General features: G+C 40.1%; 1 protein-coding gene across 11 annotated transcripts in view; it reads left to right on the forward strand.

The window, feature by feature from the left end:
* Positions 1-20,572, forward strand: part of kiaa1109 (KIAA1109 ortholog) — a 56,245-nt gene that overhangs the window by 1,578 nt on the left and 34,095 nt on the right. For all 11 annotated transcript variants that reach the window (XM_053620923.1, XM_053620922.1, XM_053620925.1 and 8 more), the window contains exons 2-34: positions 6,760-6,868; positions 7,050-7,166; positions 7,264-7,342; positions 7,607-7,671; positions 7,909-8,083; positions 8,369-8,450; positions 9,188-9,381; positions 10,912-10,991; positions 11,174-11,321; positions 11,806-11,962; positions 12,049-12,127; positions 12,227-12,318; positions 12,421-12,538; positions 12,655-12,810; positions 13,071-13,168; positions 13,313-13,491; positions 13,584-13,690; positions 13,973-14,163; positions 14,284-14,493; positions 14,623-14,760; positions 14,862-15,038; positions 15,153-15,281; positions 15,384-15,503; positions 16,646-16,926; positions 17,029-17,273; positions 17,441-17,636; positions 18,010-18,805; positions 18,907-18,977; positions 19,089-19,262; positions 19,743-19,863; positions 19,974-20,108; positions 20,197-20,312; positions 20,476-20,572. The exon at positions 20,476-20,572 is cut by the window's right edge and continues 88 nt beyond it. In XM_053620923.1, the coding sequence (XP_053476898.1) occupies positions 6,772-6,868; positions 7,050-7,166; positions 7,264-7,342; positions 7,607-7,671; positions 7,909-8,083; positions 8,369-8,450; positions 9,188-9,381; positions 10,912-10,991; positions 11,174-11,321; positions 11,806-11,962; positions 12,049-12,127; positions 12,227-12,318; positions 12,421-12,538; positions 12,655-12,810; positions 13,071-13,168; positions 13,313-13,491; positions 13,584-13,690; positions 13,973-14,163; positions 14,284-14,493; positions 14,623-14,760; positions 14,862-15,038; positions 15,153-15,281; positions 15,384-15,503; positions 16,646-16,926; positions 17,029-17,273; positions 17,441-17,636; positions 18,010-18,805; positions 18,907-18,977; positions 19,089-19,262; positions 19,743-19,863; positions 19,974-20,108; positions 20,197-20,312; positions 20,476-20,572 (5,220 nt within the window). In that variant the 5' untranslated portion in view covers positions 6,760-6,771. The remainder of the gene's footprint in view (positions 1-6,759; positions 6,869-7,049; positions 7,167-7,263; positions 7,343-7,606; positions 7,672-7,908; positions 8,084-8,368; positions 8,451-9,187; positions 9,382-10,911; positions 10,992-11,173; positions 11,322-11,805; positions 11,963-12,048; positions 12,128-12,226; positions 12,319-12,420; positions 12,539-12,654; positions 12,811-13,070; positions 13,169-13,312; positions 13,492-13,583; positions 13,691-13,972; positions 14,164-14,283; positions 14,494-14,622; positions 14,761-14,861; positions 15,039-15,152; positions 15,282-15,383; positions 15,504-16,645; positions 16,927-17,028; positions 17,274-17,440; positions 17,637-18,009; positions 18,806-18,906; positions 18,978-19,088; positions 19,263-19,742; positions 19,864-19,973; positions 20,109-20,196; positions 20,313-20,475) is intronic.

The following is a 20,572-nucleotide window of genomic DNA, read 5'->3' on the forward strand; positions in this document are numbered from 1 at the left end:
CTGTGTCCAACTGTATAGGTCTCTGGGACTTGTTTAGGACTTTGTTTGGCTATTTGAGACTCTTAATTCAGTCCTCAGAGATCCAGAGGCAATCCACATACTTGAATATCCAAACATTAGAGCTGGTTCTGCTTGTGTTACCACCACAATCACAACACTAATTGTGCTGAATGACAGTAATGTCAAGTTTCCACAAGACGCAGGAGAACCTCGTGACACTAGTAATCCTGAACTGAAATATTACAGATTAATATCTCCAACGTCTTCATCGTTTGATGAACGTCATGTAACTTTTGCGCACTGCATACTTATTAGATCTGTTCCAGCATGTTCAGAGTAGTCTTCATCATTCCTCTCATACTAGCTTAGATATTCATTGCAAAACGACAACGAAACAATGTCATCCCTCAAACGTCAGATTTGTTTTTAACTTTGCATGCATTGGATCATGAGAGCTGCTGTTTTGATCCCACTGTTATTTTCGAAGGCGTGTTCGTCTCCTGCGTGTGTGGGTTTGGAAGTGGTTTTTGTCCTCATTTTTGTTTGCTGCATAATGCTGATTGCCATTTCTCATGGGTAAAAATTAGAGATGCACTGATACTAAATTTCTCAGCGGATACAATAACCGATTATTCAGAGTGATATCGGCCGATACCGATAGTTCTGCCTTTTATGCCTTCTTTTAAATGAATTATATTTAATTCCACAGTTCTGAAGGAAATGCAAATAAAAACTTTATTCTCTCCATTTGAACAAGTCGTTTCACAATAACTGGTCTCATAAACAGAAAACACATTACTCTAATTAACATTAACACATGAACCAAATTCTGAACATTAAAGTAAGATTTCTGAACTTACTGAATGCTATTAATTCATATTAACATTGACTGAATTCTAAAAAACCTCCTGTTAGTCTCACATTCACTCACCACAGACTAAAGCATTATTTCATCACTGACATCAAACTGGTAATATATAATATAAACTTATATATATATTAACATTAACTTGATATGAACTATACTACTCTACAAATATATTTTTCTGTGCAATATGTGTGTATATATATATATATATATATATATACATACATACACACACACACACACTTTTTTTTGTCAACTCATCTTCATTTAAATCTTTCAATGGTGTACTGGTGCTTTAATTCAGCACGAGCAGTGCGGCAAAAAAAAAAAGACAACTTGACGCTGAAACTCCCGCTTTACTGCAGCGTCTGTGTAAAATTTTTTTTTTTCAGAGATTACAAACTGCAGTTTTGTCATCATTCCACTCAAGAGTCATCATCTTTACACACAGCATGAAATCGATGTGTTTTTCCCACCCTCTTTTGATTGACAGGATATAATCGGCCCTGATCATCAGATGTTTCTAAACTATCGGCTGATGGCCCATAGCGTGAAAAATAGAGCATCCCAACTGACACAAAGGAAGACATTTTTACTAGAGATGCACAGATGTGTCGGCCAATAATCGGTATCAGCCGATACATCTGTGCATCTCTAGTAAAAATATTTTCCTTTGTGTTAGTTGGGATGCTCTCTTGTGCACATGCAACAGTAACAGGCTTTGAGAACAGCTTCATATTGTATTTAATAGTTATATCCTAATTCGAGTGTCACTGCCAAGCCAAAATTCTACCGTGGCCTTGGTCTTTGTCGTCTTCCACTTAAGCCGGGTTCACACTGTACAATATTGGCCACGATTTGGTCGTCTGAGACCAAGTTTGAGAATACTAAAAGATTCCTATAATCCTAGGCCAAAATCTCTAGTCTCTGCTCGCTAGTTTGACATGTTCCCCGACAGCCGATTAATGGCCAGTGTGATCAAATTGTTCCTCCGATTAAATTCTGGCAGTGTCAGAAGATTTGAGGCACAGTCCTGTAGTGTGGCTTCTTCTACTCCGTACGAGTCAACTTGCGTGCATGCGTTCGTTTTTCTTGCCTTGACTGTCGTACAATCTGACATTAATGTCAACTAAGATCCTACAGTGTGACACGGCTTACAGCGGGGATCATGTTCGTACAGTCTGACATTAATGACAATTGAGATACTACAGTGTGACATGGCTTACAGCGGGGATCATGATCGTACAGTCTGACATTAATGACAATTGAGATACTACAGTGGGACACGGCTTACAGCGGGGATCATGTTCGTACAGTCTGACATTAATGACAATTGAGATACTACAGTGTGACATGGCTTACAGCGGGGATCATGATCGTACAGTCTGACATTAATGACAATTGAGATACTACAGTGGGACACGGCTTACAGCGGGGATCATGATCGTACAGTCTGACATTAATGACAATTGAGATACTACAGTGGGACACGGCTTACAGCGGGGATCATGTTCGTACAGTCTGACATTAATGACAATTGAGATACTACAGTGTGACATGGCTTACAGCGGGGATCATGATCGTACAGTCTGACATTAATGACAACTGAGATCCTACAGTGTGACATTGCTTACAGCGGGGATCATGATCGTACAGTCTGACAAGCAACAGTCGCAAAGGACTATTCAAAATAGCACAGTGTGCACCCGGCTTTAGGTTAAGTTCACACTACACGACTTTCAGCGTCGGCAGGTGGCTGTGCTGTTCACACTACACGACTTGCTCTCTTGAAATCAGGAGTCATGAAGTCATTGTGGTGTTCACACTACCTGATTGCTCGGCGACATGGGGGTCACACACTACACGATCTGAAGACGACTCTGTCACCCGACGACTCCTTCTGGTGTCCAAACTAAGTTTTGTCACAAAAACACACACAGGAAGTGACATGGATATATGACAACAGCAACAAACTCCATATGCAAACACACGCAAGAGAGCTCTGTCATGCATGCCCCGACACACAGCTGTTCAAGACACAACTGAGTCATTTCCCATTTGTTTTTGTCCAGTAAAAATGGAGAACTACGTATAGAAGTGAACAGCCTTTAAATAAATCTGTTTTCGAGTCTGCTTTTTGTTGTTATTCATTTGATTAATTTGAAATCCAGTATCCTGATGTACATGATTAAAAAGTGTCTGTTGTACATACCTTATTATTTATTTATTTATTTTTAGTGCAGTGAAATACATCTGGAACCGGATTCACAAAACATTCTTAAGGATAAAATTCCTCTTAACTGCCATTTTCTTCTTATTTTGTAACTGAAGAAAAAAAAGTTAAGAATATTCCCAAAAATTCTTGAGTTTTTTCTCTTTTTTCCTTTTTTATTATGATTGCTCCTAAGACAAAACTTAAGAAAAATTCGAATTCTTAAAAAGAACATAAATAACTTCTTAAGTTAGGATAACTGCCAACTTGTCGTAGACCCCTCAAAGGGTAAGATTTTTAATGAAATTATATAAAGATAACAGAATTGTAAAACTTGCAAGATATAAAAGATATTGTATAACTACTACAGTGTTTTACTTGTATAAACTAGCATACTTGGCTTATTGGTTTCCACTTTCCAGCAAGCAAATTCTCCTATGATGGACTTCTACCAGCAAGTAAATTCTCCTATATTAATGTTGTTAAACAAACACATATCACGTCATTTACATTTGAATAAATGTAATGAATTATGATTGAGGAGGTGATTCCAACTTAAAAAATAAATAAACATAAATTGATACATTTAAAATTTGGCAGTATTGAATTTGTCTTAGCTATTACAGTACTGTCATTTTATTCTTAAGAAATTCAAAAAAAAAATTCTTAAGTAAATATTTGCGAACTTCTTAAGAATTTTTTCAAGAATTGCACGTAGGAACATTCTTAACTTCTTTCTTAAGAAGATTTTCGTGAATACCTGGCTTAAACCTGATTTGCATTAGGATATATGCAATCTACGTGACCCAATCTAAATCACACTGATATTAAAGCACTGGTGTGCATCTTAACTAGGGATGTAATGAGAAAAGATACTTCGGTACCAAGTCGGTACCAACATTCTTAAAACGTGATGGTAATTGTTTTTCTGCAGTAGCTTTAGTACCATTGGTAATGAAGGCACCGAGGTTGCAATTCTTCCGGAACTGATGGGGTCAGCAAATACGCGTAAGTGTTTTAGTCAGTCCACAAGTGGTAAAGAAGAACGCCTACAGGCACACGGGAAAAACTACAGAAGATGGTGACAAGTTTAGCTCCGCCCCAACTCGTTGAGAGGAAAGGTGTTAAGAGTCACATGGAAATACTTCACATTTGAGGCGGATGACAACAAACATATAATTGATGCTCTGAAGCCGGTGTGTAACCAATGCTATCATTCATTTCAAACAAAGCGAGGAAACACCTGGAATTTGCCGAAGCACCTGAAAGACGATCCTATATTATGTTTGTTTGAGGCAGCTGGCATTGTGGCCGTGAAACCAGCTAACTTTAGGCTCCAGGTAATGTTTGCGATAGCCAGTTATTCGTTAATGACGCTAACACATTGCAATGTTATAAACTACCTCCTAATGGGCCGCCATGCATCGCCATTCAGCCTCTGTCCTGTCAGCTAAATATAGTAATGTCACTAATAATTATTCAAATGTTAATGCTTTTAATAAATCTTTTTGGCCTGCCACCATATCAGTGAATTTAAACTAATGCTTGCATTCAGAGTATAAGGGGTGAGTGAGTGTGTGCGTGCGAGGAATGCACCTTATCACTTGTAGCGTTAGTCATTGTCTGACAGTGTTTGATAGCTAAAATATCCCTCTCTCTCAGTTTGCCAGTATCAGCCAGAGGAGGATGTCCTCCAGTAGAGTTTATCCTTTTATTTTATTTTTATACCACACCGTGTTATCGACTTTGGTATCGAGTATCGTGTACTTTTGGTGGTATCGGTACCGACTACTAGATTTTTGATATTGTGACATCCCTAGTGTAAACGCAGCAGATGTATTGGAAATCACATGGCTGAGAGCTTGCAACTCTTCTGGTGCAACACTTTCCTGCAACTGCTTCCTCCTCTTTCAATCATCACTGTGTTTGTTTGCTGTCGCATAGAAGGCAACACGTAATGTGTTTGTTAGAGGCGAGTCGTGATGAAAATGCACTGTGTAGAAGTGAACGAATGGCCATATTGCACAAAGTAGTATTGCACTCAAAGGATCAGAATAGCTTTGCAGAAACATGTTATTCTTATGTCCGCCATTTACAGTTCTGTCACATGGCATCACCAACAGAATTGCAATGACAGGACTTTTAAGTACACACAATACTAAGTAGTAGCATATAGTGATGATAAACTGAAGATATTATGATAAATTAAGTCAAATACACTTTTTTCTGAGATACTGCAGTTACATAGCAGCAGATTTGATGTAAAGATTTTGTACTTGAAACATTACAGTTGTAAAAATAATAAAATTTATTATTGGAATTAGTTTTTCTACCCTTTCAGTGCTCTACTGTGCGACCATTTCACTCACATTTGCGACTGAAAAGTACTTTGTGCGACTGTGGATAAATATTTAGGCGCACCGGTGCGAGTGACCTGTTCGGAGTTGTATAATACAATCGGAATAAAAACTACAGGAAGTACAAAATGTGCAACAATTCCTTTCACACTGCTTTTCATCACCTCAGTCAACCGAACAAGTGTGGAAATACTGCAAAGAAGTCATTATGATGACAAGTAACACTGTACATCATCTGCTTCTCTCAACTTGCTTTCTCAAAAAAATTCTCAAAAACATTGTTACCGTAGAGCCCTGCCTTTTCGGCTTAAGGTCATTTATTTTTGTAGATCTTGCATAAAAGTTAGCATATTGTGTATGTTATATAAGGTATATCGTTTATTGTAGAAATGTCTTCAGGCATCATGATGTAATATTTTTGTCATATCACCCACCCCTACCAATTAATATTAATATAAAGATGATTATTATTATTTTATATAGTGCCTTTAAAGCAGCTTCTCAAGGCACTTTACATGATAAAAAATACAAAGAAAATAAAAAATACACAGATGTAAACACAAAGCATACAAAAAAAAAACTCAGAGTTGAATACAGAATGGTTAAAATGGTTAAAATACTATGTAAATAAATTATTATTTTTATTGGACACGGTGGATTAGTGGTGAGCACCTAGTTGCCTCGCACCTCTGGGGTTTGTGGTTCGAACCTCGCCTCTGCCTTTTGTGCATGGAGTTTGCATGTTCTCCCTGTGCTTTGGGGGTTTCCTCCCCCAGTCCATAGACATGTCTTGTAGGCTGACTGGCATTTCCAAATTGTTCATAGTGTGTGAATGTGTGTTCGATTGTGCCCTGTGATGGGTTGGCACCCAGTCCAAGGTCTACCCCGCCTTGTGTCTGAATTCCCTGGGATAGGCTCCCTGCGACCATGTGTAGGATAAACGGTACAGAAAATGGATATATTATTATTATTTATTTATTTATTTTTTTTTCTTCCATTCATTCATCTTCAGTAACTGCTTTATACTGGCCAGCTTCATGATGTATCTGGAATCCATCCCAGGAGCACTGATTGTGAAATGGGATGCCAGTCCATCACAGGGCAGCATGCACACACACACATTCACACACTCATTCTCACCTAGGGGCAATTCATCTTGGCCAGTTTAACTTAGTCTGCATATTTTTGGGTGGTAGTACCACACGGACATGGGGAGAACATGTGAAACTCAGACTTCTTCTTCTTCTTATTATTGTTATTATTATTGTTGTTGTTGTTAATATTATTGTTAATAATAATAATGGTAATGGTTTTATCTGCAGCGTCCTCTAACCATGGATAGCAAGCAAAACAACAGTCTGGTTCCAAGTCTGAATGATTTGGATACGTACCTTACCCAACACAATTCCAACTTAGTGTGGCTGCTTGTGGGTGAGTCACCAAAATAAAAAAAAGATCCTGTATATTTTCTGCCCATGCAAAACACCTCATAAAATATCTGAAAATCTTAAGCATACAGCCAGTTGTGCCCCTTTTGTTGTCTTGTTTGTGCCCAATAAATATTCGATTTTTAAAAGACAGTAGGCAAAGTGTTTCTGTTTTGCTTTCACAGCCACGATTCTGTCCTGTGGATGGATTATATATTTGACCTACTACAACTCCCGTAACATCGGACTCATCCTCACTCTTATCATCAATCGACTGTACAAAAATGGATATATACACATTGGTCAGTAAATGTATTTGTCTGTAGAAGAACCAACTTGATCAGTAGCTAAAGGCAAAAGATTTGTGTTTGATGTAGTATTTGTTATTTGTACTTGCAGGCTCCTTTTCCTTTTCTGTCCTCTCTGGGAAGGTCATGTTCCGGGATGTGTACTTCATCAATGAAGACATGTCAATTAGGTACCCTGTCAGTATTTGTAGATGTGTTTGTGTATGAGGTTATATTTTTCACGTTGATGACATTTTTATGGGTCTTTGCTTTCCCTTGTGAGGTCCTTCAGTCTTTGTTATTTGAGACGTTTTTTATAATCCATTTAACAACCCGGCCATTAAATTTGAGATGAGACTATTAAAGTTCAAATGAGATGTGTGAGTGTGTGTGTTTGTGTGTTTTTAATATAACATAAGTGCTTCACTAATTATTCACTTATTTGGTTTTCCCAGAATTCAAGATGGCTTAATTATATTCCGTTGGTGGAAGATGTATAACCCCAAACAGAAGCAGCATGGTAAATTCTTTGTGCTCATTCAAATGTATTTTGTGTTATTTCATGAGGGGTTGTAAATTAATGTTGTAAATTATTTAATTGGATAGATTTTGTTGGAGTTTTTTTTTTTTTTTTTTTTCTTGTTCCTGAATGCAAAACATTACAGAGTATTGGAGGGTGAAAAATACTTGTATGTCCATAGTCATGTTGATGAAATTTATGTTGATTGATCAGTGTGGGTTTTTTTTTTTTTGGAAGACCCAAAGGCTGAGACCCGGCTGTACGTGACCGTCAATGGCTTTGAGTTCCATGTATACAACCGTACAGCTATGTACGCACGGCTACAGGATATGTTTGGCTTGGAACCCACTCTCATCCCACCTCGACGAGATGGGGAGAAGGGCAGAGAGGAGCGAAATAAAACACTTGACAGGTAATGTTACATCTCTCACGATCTCTCATCTGTCAGCCGATTGTAATGAACAGTGCTAGTACTTTCACTTGATTTACTTGGTGCTCCGATAGAAGTTCTTCTTTTCTCTATTATAAAGTATGCTTGCTTGAACTTTTTGGTGTCTTGGGGCATGTGCTCTGGGAAAAAGACCCGATTGATTTGTTTGTACAGCTTTCCTGTGTTATACATTTTTGTGAACTATGTTTGTACATACTTTTATGAAGCCCTATAGATTCATAGATTTTTTTTGGGGGGGGGAGGAAGTGTTCACATCAAAGCAGAATCTCAGGACCCGTCTTCATCATGGCGGTCCCTCATACCTGTCATAAAAGTCAACATCAGTACAGTGAGTACAGCAATGTCGCAACACAGTTTTGCTATTAATGTACATCTAGGACAGAGCGTGGGGCAAATTACGGTCTGATCCATCGGCTGGCTTTAATTTGGCCTGCCAGTAAACGTAAGTGTAGCATTCTTTAAGCCCATTCACACACAATGGGTATTTTGTTTTAATTGTCTGTAAATAGGCCAGGTTTGAAATAGCGTCTCATGTTACCGGTCTTGCATTATTGACGATATGCATGCGTCCAGAGGAAGCTGGTATAAATGAGCTTGCGGTGCCGCTGCCCCAGTCTTTCTGCGATTAAAAATTACACCACTATGGGGTTTAATTTGATGTGGTGGCATCCACATCAGAATATTCATTGGTAACAAATAGTTCTTAATGTTTTAAGGCATATTATTGTGGATCAAAATACACCACCACCAAAAACACAAAGATGTATGAAAAATATACAGTATGTAGCACAAAGCAATAAAAAAGCAATAGACTAGACCTATAAATGTGCGTGTCTTTGTTTGTCTTACTGAGTTTTACCCAGTGTAAAGACCTGAGGCATTTGTTAGTCACTCATGTATTCAAGTATGTACGAGTATGCATTTATGTGTTAATTAGCTATCAGACACAGTGGTACTTATCATGCTACCCATCTAATAAAGGAAAATAGATGATGTGACCCCCTAACCCAGTATTTTCATAGTAATGTTCCCTCTTTTTCTCCCCTATCTTCCTTATTCTATCAGGGTCGGGTGGCATTTGGTAATGTCCACCTTCCTCAGACTATGTGTATGAGCTTTGATGATGCCTTCCTGACTTACACCACCAAGCCTCCCAGCAGTCATCTGGATCAGTTCATGCACATAGTAAAGGGCTCTCTGGAAAATGTGCGTGTGATGCTAGTGCCTAACCCCCGATATCTTGGCCAGCAGAATGATGAGTGAGTTCTCCTTTTAGACCAGTCTGTGCAGGTTCATAAAAAGCCTGCACTTGCTATAGAGAGCACAACATACCTAACCAATACTCCAGTAATGTCATTTAGCTTGTATTGTAAACATGACGGATAATGTTATTCCAGTGTAATCATGTGAATTTATAAAGTACACTGTGTTTATTGTTGTCGGGACTAGTTTTCTAGGGGGACGTTAGAGAAATCCGTGTTTCACAGACGTACGTCACGATTTTAATCCCGTCCAAATCTGTGTTTTTCCTTACGCAACCTCTGTAAAAGAAAAAAAAAAATTCCAGAGCAAATTCCCTACTGTTTTTCTGTTAACTCGGTGATCCTCTGAGAAATCTAATCCTGTCCGAATGCGATTGTCTGTGAATATTCTTTCCCAACGCATTTCCTTGTGTGTTTTGGCCAACGTGAACTACCGTAGAAGCTCTTGCGCATGCATTTTCTGCTTGCTGCATGCAACTCATTATGGATGTAGATGTTTTTGCTACCCGGCAAAGAAATAAAAAAAATATATATAAAACCAACAAGAAGAGCAAAATCATGTAAGTTGTTAAGACTGGCCACTGTAATATCAGTGTCAGGTGATCGCAGAAATAAAGGTAAACATTCAATTATCTATCCATTCATCCATTTTCTATACCGCTTATCTTACTGGGTCACGGGGAACCTGGGGAATGTCCAAGGGAGCATGGGGCACAAGGCGGGGTACACCCTGGACAGCGTGCCAAACCATCGCAGGGCACAATCACATACACATTCACATTCTCACATCCATTCATACACTACGGACACTTTGGACATGCCAGTCAGCCTACCATGAATGTCTTTGGAGTGGAGGAGGAAACCAGAGTACCCAGAGGAAACCCCCCACAGCACGGGGAAAACATGCAAACTCCGCACACGCAGGGCCATGGCGTGAATCAAACCCCCAACCCCAACTTATAATTACATAAGTAATCATTGTAATTTATTTCAGTGGGTTTATTATAAGCAGCCAGCTTTATAAAATCATGTGAAATTTTTTTATAACTAATTTTAATAATTAAAATGATATCAATAAATTAAGAAATTTAACTTTTAAAATTTAAAAGTACTTCTGCACGCATCCAGAGCATGTGATCTTCTGCACCGCCCAGATGTACGAAACAGGTACGCGCACCGTAATAAAAACAGAGATGTTAGTCCCGTCTGAATCGGCACATGGAATCACAGACTTTGGGTAATAAGAATTGTAACTCGGACTATGTTTAGAAATCTAGTCCCATCCGAATAGTGCTTAGGACTATACTGTCATCAGGCAACAAGAAAAAAGTCTGCTTTTTACAGCCTGGCTGTTCATTTACAACCAATTTTATATTACTTATAGTTAAGCATTGTTAATTGAAACTATTATCGTTAGTATATATTTAACTAATTATGTGATTTAGGTTCATTTATGTAGACTCAATGTTCAATATATTTTAATGAGCAGTAGCCCATAATTAATGTTTCGGGGTTTTTTTTCTCCAGGCCACCTAGACTCATGGGAGAGGGATTTGTAGTTATGCAGTCAAATGATGTGGACATTTACTACTACCAGGATCAACCAGGTTTGTGTGTGTGGTTTTTTATTTAATTAAATGTTTTATTGCACCTTATTCAATTATTTTACAGTTTAACAGGCTACACCCATTGACTGCTATCAGCTTTCTTATTTTACAGTATAATGAAAGAGTATATATTGATGTAAATGCTACTGGGCATAATTTAATTGTGTATCTTACGTGTGTAGGTCTAGTCCCTGAAGAGCTGGAGAATGGGGATGCAGATGCCTCCTCTGAGGGCACTAAGCTACAGGATCTGCCTCCATGTTGGGGTTTAGACATAGTGTGTGGGAAAGGAACAGACTTTAACTATGGACCATGGGCTGACAGACAGAGGTCTGTACATACACAAATGCACAAACCCAATTCCAAAAAAGTTGGGACGCTGTGTAAAATGTAAATAAAAACAGAATGCAGTGATCTGCAAATCTCATAAACACATATTCACAATAGAACATAGGAAACATATCAAATGTTTAAGCTGAGGAAATGTGCCATTTTGTATGAACTGTAGATGATGAGCCTTTTGTTGCCTCTGTCCCAACTTTTTTGAGACGCGTTGCGGCCATCAAATTCAAAATTACCTTATGTTTTTCCTTTAAATGGAACATTTCCTAAGTTTAAACATTTGATGTGTTTTCTGTGTTCTGTTGTGAATAACATATGGGTTTATGAGATTTGCAAATAATTACATTCTGTTTTTATTTACATTTTATACAGCGTCCCAACTTTTTTGGAATTCGGGTTGTAAATTCTTGCTCACTACAGTTGCACATTAGCATTGCATCTCATGAATATTCTCTTGAATTGGTCTCCACAGGGACAGCCTTTGGAAGTTCTTCCTGCCTGCAGACTATCAGCCAATGAAAGTGAGTGAAGTTCCCACACCAGGGAAACCCAGACAAATCCTGGCCTTTGAACTCCGCATGAACATCATAGCAGATGCAACCATAGACCTACTGTTCACCAAGAACAGGGTACAGTTTCTCATTTTTGCTATTTTTGCTTCCCTGTGTGTCAGAGAAGATCACAGTCTGCTTATTCATCGTATTTGATTTTGCAGGAGACAAATGCCATTCATGTCAATGTCGGTGCAGGTTCATATTTGGAGGTCAACATTCCGATGACTGTAGGAGAAAATGGTACATATTTAAAAACTTTTTGTCTAGCCAGATAACCTCCTGAAACCTCTTGATTAAATTGTTTCAGACTGTATTATATTTATAATTTCTCTTTCTCAGGTTATTCTCCAACTGTTAAAGGTCAGTTACTGCATGTGGACACCACTAGCAGCATGCAGTACAGGACCTTGCTGGAGGCTGAGATGCTGGCTGTGAGTTTGCAGTAGGAGTGTGTGTGTGTGTGTGTGTGTGTTTGTGTGTGTCTTTGTGAGGCAAAGAAAAGTATATTAATAGTACTTTTTCCACCTGTTTAGTTCCATGTGATCGCCAGTTACCCACGTGTGTGGAATATGCCTCAGTCATGGCAGTGTGAGATAGAGGTGTACAAAGCCACTTACCATTTCATCTATGCTCAGAAGAACTTCTTTTCTGGTAAACCTATTTTAGTATCAGTTCACAAGTGCATGGATATACCCTCTCTTTCTCATTTCTACTTTACAGTAAGTTTAAATGCAGCTTGTTTATAAAATTCATTTCATTGTGTACAGATCTGATCCAAGATTGGGCCAGTGATAGTGAGCCAGATATCTACTCGTTTGTTCCTTATTCCTGGAAGTTCAAAATGCTCTTTCACCAGTTTGAGCTGATATGGGCTGCTAATCAGCACAACTGGATCGACTGCTCCACCAAACAGCAGGAGAATGGTGAGGAAGGCCTGTATGGTGGATGTAATGGTTTATGAGCTCTGACATGTCGAATCTTAAAAAAGGCTTGAGATGGATAAATTAAGGGTTCCTCACATTTTCTAGAAAATTCTAACACACTCAAATATGCTTCACCTGGTAATGAGCAACAATACTTCAGGATTAGGAGTTAATGTTTACTAAGGATTAACTAACATGTCAGATAAAGGTCTAATTCCCCTGCTCAACGTTTGAGTTCCTTTCTTCCTTAATGTCTCCAGTGTATCTGGCTGCCTGTGGAGAAACGCTGATCATTGACTTCACTTTACCTTTTCACGAGTTTGTTCCTGCCACCTGTAACACACGTTTCTGTTTGAGAGTGAGTATAGGCACGTGTTCATATGCCCATTGTAGCTTATGATGGTGTTTTTAAATTTTTTTTTTACTAAGGAGAACATTTGTCCACTTGTTTTACCACATGGTTGTCCAAAAATGACAATTGGACTTGATTTTGTTCTCTCAGGCAGAAGACACAGACATGCGGCTTTGTTTGCCTGACTGCCACCCCAGTCGATATCCTTTACTCACTCTCGCGAAAGATTATCAGCAGACTAAGGCTTCGCCAGACAATGGAATACCAGCAGAAGCTCAGTGGGCTCCAAAGAATAACAAAGCTCGCTGGAGAAATATGACCCAAGCCAAGTATGAAGTCTCTCCACTTCTTTTCCTTCCTCTATTCATCCATTCATTGCTGCATTAGTGAGTGTTTTCTAAATCTTGTTTTTATTGTTTAGGGCTGGATGGGTGGACTGCTGGAGTGTGCCAAATTTCTTGCTCATTATAGACTACACCTGGCATCCCATCTACCCACAGAAGTCTGACGAGCAGCTCAAACGGTCCTGTAAGTTCATTTATATTGCAAGATAGTTAATCACTTGCACACGGAATGCTTTCAGGTGCTGAGTAGCGTGGTAGCTTTTTCAGAAACTATTTAGTTGGTAATGTTGTAACAAATTTTTTTTTGTCCTCTACGGATGTTTTATATGAGTACTGTTATAACGTAATGATAACCAGCGTAACTATTTCAGTTTTTTTGTAGGTTAATCATGGTACGTTTCCATATGTGAATCTGAACATCTGAATATGGTAAGACAAAAATGTAAGTAATTTTCCCTGCGTGCAGTTTCAGAGATAGAGGAGTCTATACTGTCAGCCTTGCGCCCCCCACAGCACTCCCCCTGTGTTCCTCCTCCTCGTGTGCCATCTGACCCCAGCCTTCTGCCCCCAGACCGGCTGCATGTGGAGATGGAACTCAGCCCTGACTCCCACATCATCCTGTATGGACCCCTGCTCAGAGCTCTGCTGTCCATCAAGGTGTGAAAGAACATCCACTAACATTAGGAGTATACTGACTTATCATGTCCCATAATGATGCAGCTAAGCAGGTTGTGTTGAACAAACTAAAAATTTAGACCACTCCCTTTAACACTGTAGGAAAATTATTTTGGTGAAGACGACATGTACACAGACTTTGAGGAATCGCTGTCCAGCCCTGTACTTAGCTCTTTGTCCTCCTCATCTGGCTGGACTGGAGTGGGGCTGGAGGAGAGCGGCCACAAAGACGCACCCAATCCTCTCTCGTTACGTCCCTGGGACATCACTGTGCTCATTAACCTCCACAAGATCCATGGGCGGCTACCTACGGTCAGTAAAAGACCAACACGATACTGCAGAACTGAGTTTGGTTTGTTATCAGTAGTTGCTCTGTGATTTAAACCCTGATGAACCCTGTGTCTTTATGTATAGTAATGACGATTTGTCTTTACATGACAGCATTGCAACAGTGACAGTCCGGATGGTCCGACAGGATATGTGGAGCGTTTGTGCTTTGAGATGAAGAAGGGCTACAAGGAAACCCTGTTGCAGCTCATCCTCTCCCCACTACACGTCTTTGTCAGCGACAGCTACCAGGTTGGATGGATGTCACCTCGGTGAAGTGGATGCCTGCTTTGTTTAGTGTGTATACTGTTTTCTAATCATTCCTGCCATTTTGACTCCTTTTAATTGTGTAGCGTCCTGCTGTTGACGGGGTGTTATGTGATGGGCATCTGAGTCTCTCAGGTCTACAGATGCGAGCCCATGCAATGTTTTCAAATGAAGGTTTACCAGCGGGCAGTGACACACTTGAGTATGCCTGGCTCATTGATGTACAAGCTGGGGCTCTTACAGGCAAAGTCACTGTGCCACAGGTGCGTTGTGTTTCTATTTTTTTTTTTTTTTTTTTAAAGAAATGTTGTAAAAGTGTTCAGGCTGAATAACTATATATGAAATAGGATGAATTAATAGTTGCGTTTACATTTCAGTGTGCCACCCTACTGGAATGGGGGGAGAATTTTGTGTTTCATGTGGTGTCCCGTGAGTTCCAGCTGGAGCAGCCTAAACCTTCTGTCACCTGTCAGCATGGTGTGGACCAGAGAACCTGTGATTCCAAGGTAGAACATCTCCCATACATGATGAAATTCTGTCGACCAAGCAGAGTGTTTCATGTGTTTGTATATACTCACTGAAGCGTCGTTTGTGTCAATTTTGTGTAGTACGCAGCCTTCCCTGGACCTTGCCGAACATCAGAAGAGTTGAAGTATACCATGACTCGGCTATCGGTGGATGGAGCCCAGGTGTTCATCGTTGAACATGGCTGTGCAGCTAACATCAAGGTTAGTCCATTGACCATATAGTGGACAGCATGACTGGTCAATGTCTTTCTGGTGCCGCCCACACCCATATTAGTGAAAGTTATCTCATTAAAGTAATTAAAGTAAATAAAGTGTGAGGAATGTCACACCTCATCTGTTCCCAACCACAACAATCATTAAAGCTATTACGCTGCGATTACATCAGTTTCTGGCTTTTAACAAATGTTTCACTGGTAACTTTCTTAGACTTTATAAGTATAGTATAAGATGGTTATATTATTTGTAGTGTGTTTATTATAAATAGCTACATTTTCTTACTAAGCATTGCATTAACTGTAGCAGCATGAGGCATAAACTCCTCTTAGGTATTTTGGAAATGTCACAAATCATTTATTGGTATCTTCTTCAGTATAGCTAAGTTTAATTGTATTCAGTCACTGAGTGTAGTTCTGCACCGAGGTGTGCGCGTATACGCCAGCGTAAAGCAGACATGACCCCACCTCCTCTTTATTGCCTCCGCCATTAGTTGTCATTCAGAGATACCAAGTTACTTTCACATTCAAATCTACAATTGTTTGCTATCGGTCTGTTCGTCTGCCAGTCCGTTCAAGATTCCCGTTAGCATGATATCTAAAGGCCAAGTTAAAAGTTTGTACTGTTTATATCGAATTATCATTGTGACCAGCAGATGAACTAATTTGATTTTGGAATTGATCCAAACAGGGTCAAGATCACAGCAAGGTCAAATGTCTGAAAGCTTTTTCTACAATAGCTTGATTCCTGTTTGAAGTATGTTTTAGGGGGGGTTTGAGGCATACAAATTAGTCACATGAAGAACTAGACTTGCTGGTGGCAGAGGCATCCCTGTTGACACCATTGGCACTGAATTCTTGTTTTTCCATAGACTCTGGCTCCTATATACATTTACTGCACAGATGTGAAGAATATGGCGGTTTTCAGCCTGGACAACTTTTGGTTTCAAAACAGCATTAGGTTATTCATATTGCCCCCAAGTGCACTCCCGCTCATATTGCTGAGTGAACACTTGAGTCTAAAACTCAAACTGTGTTTAAGCAGTACTAATGTGACAATTAAAGTGTGAAAAAGTAATAAGTGACAATTAAGGTACACATTTAATGTAAAAATGTGTGTGTGCTTCCCAGACTGGCGCGCTGAGGTTGGCGAACTGTAACTTGCACACAGCTGCAGTAGGGGAGGGCATCAGTGCTGTCCTTCAGGATGTTGTAATTGCCCAGTTCATTGAGCAGCAAGATGCGGTAAGGACAGGCCTGCCTCCACCTCTTCTGCGACGGTCCAATTGGCTTGAGGCTGGCTCTGTGACTTTTAACCTCATCACTGCTGACGTGGCATTGGCTGCTGACCATCCAATCAAATTTGAGGTGCAGAGACATTTCCTGGAGCTCCATGACATGAAAACGAAAAGGTGCTTTAACCTTTATTCTGTAAATATGTTGTACATGAGTGCTGAACGTAAGTGTACATGTTAATGTTTGCATTTAAATATAAATATATGTTTACCATTCAGGCTATGGTTCTTGTGGCCAGAGGAGAAGTACAAGCGAAGCAGGAACCCATGTGGCTGTTTGGGTGGATGTCGGTTTTTTGGCGGATCAACTCGTAATCTAGACTTTTTCCGATTGGAAGAAATCACCCCTTCGTCGAGCTCTGCCTTTTCAAATAGCAGTGCTGAGCCTGATATGAGTTATGGTCAATCACTGTTACAGCCTGGGGAGTGGATAATCACGAAGGAGCCGCCTAAACTTCCAGATAGTATGTTAACTAACTTACGCTGGACTTGGACACAACTGCCTAATGTTTTTTCACATTTATTTATTTATTTGCTTCTTGTTGCTTCATATTTCTATTGGAATATAATGTTTTTTGATATCTCGATCTAAGCGTTGGTTAAGTCTGGCATGATTGCTTTTTTTTTGCAGCTAAAACTGTCAGTGTGCGTAGGGATGTGTGTTCTCCTGCTCCACTGGCTGAGTTGGAGAGGCGAAGCCAACAGTTGAGTCTACAGGTGCCGCAACGTTCTCACAGCTCTGCCTCTTCCTCTGAAGAAAACTCCTCTTCTAGTGCTGCCCTGCCACTATTGGCAGGTGAACGAGAAAGCCCTTCCCCCTGTGCAGAGTGAGTCTGACACACACATACACATGGAGCAAAGTAGGTTAAATAAGATGGTGTAATCACATATGGTTAGTAAGTAGATTGTTGTTCGGCAGCTTAACGTTAGCGGTGAACAAAATCTTGCTAGTTAACAGCTTTGGCTATTGCTGTACATTTTTCTATACTGCTAAAAGTGTATAACCATGTAACATGAGACTTGGATACTTGGAAGCTGCTAAATGCAAAGAGATACTTCATCTTACACTAATATTGACAAACAGAACAGTATCCTTTTCAGACTATCTAAGGTTTGACACCTGGTTGACATTTAATGGTTTTAAATGGCCTGTTCAAGGGTATTTTGTAAGTTTGTCTGTATGTGTGTATGCATATGTAGATTGGTGACTGTGACGACTGATGGGCCTGTCTCTGAAGGCCCACCATTGCGATCTCCTCTCCGGTCACCCCTCAAGCGTCAGTCGTCTGTCCAGTCAACTCGCCTCGGCAGCACCAAGAGCCTATCAGCTGCGGTCTTTACAGAGAAGGCTCCACCCCCTGCTGGTGTACAGTTTAGCAGTGAGGTGTCCCGGAGTGATGAGAATGTTTTAGACTCGCCACGGCAGCGGCGTAGCTACGGCTCATTCCCTTTCACCCCCTCGGCAGATTCCAGCACGTTCCATCAGTACCGCTCAGTGGACTCTTCCATGTCTGTTGCCGATAGCGAGGCCTACTTCAGCGCAAATGAGGACTTTGAACCAATCAGCAGTGATGAGGGGCCAGGCACGTACCCAGGAAGGAAACGGAGGAGGAGACAGCAAGGGAAGCTCCATATCGAACACAGCCGCACCTCGATATATCACAGTGTAGAAGGACCACTGTCAGTGATGGAGCCCCGCCCACCTACATTGCCTAGCCACACATCTCAGGCGTCTTTTGTCTCTGCACTTGGATTGGAGGAAGAGGGTTCCGTGGAAACAGAGAGAGTGGAGTCAGGCCTCCTAACAACTCAGCCCCATCTAATGGCTTGTTATCATAATTATCTGGCACATTATCACGTGTCAAACTGGACTGTCAAACAACCAACCAATAAGAGAACGTCAAAGTCATCCCTACATCGCCCTCTTGACCTGGACACGCCCACTAGTGAAGAAAATTCTGCATCCTTTGATCATTTGTCCATTCCTTCCTTTAAGGTTGGTGTGTTTGCTAGTGTTTGTATTATAAAATTGTAATGTTAAATATAGATGTTATGACTAATGGTGGTGATTGTTTTTTTGTTTTTTTTGTCCTGCAGATGGTGAAAGCAGGTCTGTCTGCTAACTCTCTATTAGACAGAGGTGTTCAGCTCATGGGAGATTTGAGCAGGTAATGTGACACTAGTGCTACATGTTACTGATGACCGTGTTAAATGCCCACTTAATACAGCATATTCCATTTTGTTTGTGTGTGTGTGTGTGTGTGTGTGTGTGTGTGTAGCACTCCTTACACTCCACTTGATAAGCGGGCTATGGAAAACACAGATGAAGACACAAATACAGAAGACTGGACCATGGATCAGCCCCTTGCCCAAACCAGGACCACTGCTATTGTAGAAGTTAAAGGGCCAGTGAATGTGGTGCTGACTCCTTTAGTGGCCGAAGCTCTGGACAGGTCAGTATTTTACTAGCAATCTGTGCAGATGTTGATCCATTTTATACCACTGCGATCAAATTCTCAAATCTGATTGGACAGAAGGTGATCAAATCACAGGTTTATATTAAAGTGCTTGTTCTAATAAATTATTGTTTCTATAGTATCAAAAAAAACAGAGACTTTTGTGGATGCTCAAAAGAAACAGATTAAAAGACATATTTAATAGTTGATATGGTGAAGCTATCTGTGAGTAGACCTTTATTACTTTTATTATTAGTGTTTCTAATGTTAGCACTTTAGAGCATTCAGAGATAAGGCAGTTCTGTTATGTTTTCATGTACACGAAAGTCTTTCGAATTGGCAAATTGCTGTGTTATAAGAGGAATGAAACAATTTGGGTCGTTGAATATCTTCCATTATCTTCCGATATCCGCGTTCGTTGCGTCTTTTCTTTTGTACTTTACTGCAGATGTAATAATGTAAACTGAATTACTGTAGGTACATTGACTCCATGGTGCATTTTGCAAGTATCCGTCATCCAGCATCTATCCTTGATGACCTGCATGGCAAAGTGCTGAATGAAGCTTATCAGATCAGCAAATCCACTGTGCCCGAGTCTGTGAGTAAACTTGGACACATGTAGACACTTCCATTTATATGTAAATTACATTTTTGTGCTGAGGGCAAACGAGGCAGTTTTTTTTCTCTCTGAACAACTGTGTTTTGCAGAGCACTGCAAAGCCAGAGCATAAAATCTCTAAGGCTGATGGATCCTTGAACACACCTCATGGACAGACTGACCTGTCAGTCAAACCTGACAATGTCAAAATAAAGGGTCTGCAAGCCAATGTTACAATTCCAAAGGTATGTACATGTATGTGTATGTTTGAGTGTGTGTGTGTGAGAGATACTAACTTTGATTGACTTTTTTGGTATGTGTGTGTATTTGCAGGTGAATCTGTGCGTGCTCCAGGCTTCAGTAGAAGAGCGTGACAATAAGAGCATGACACATGTCTCTCTTGTGGCCCTCTGCTTTGACAGAATTGCTACCCAACTTCGAATGAACAGGTAACCTAGAAATATTTAGTTATTTGCACTTTCACTCCTTATTAGTGTGATGATATAAAGTAGTGGGAATATTTTTTTTTATTAAAGTTAAGTAAAGGTCTCTGTCTGGCAAAAATTGTTCATATGAGTGTGTGTGTGTATATTTAATGATTGTGACATACAGGGGAATAGTGGAGGACACAGAGAAGTCCTCTGTAATGATGGAGAAGTTCTCATCAGCCTCTAAGATGGCTCCCCAATCCAGTGGCTCTCTGCGCTCA

This window comes from Ictalurus furcatus, chromosome 3, assembly GCF_023375685.1.
Source record: "Ictalurus furcatus strain D&B chromosome 3, Billie_1.0, whole genome shotgun sequence".
NCBI lineage: Eukaryota > Metazoa > Chordata > Actinopteri > Siluriformes > Ictaluridae > Ictalurus > Ictalurus furcatus.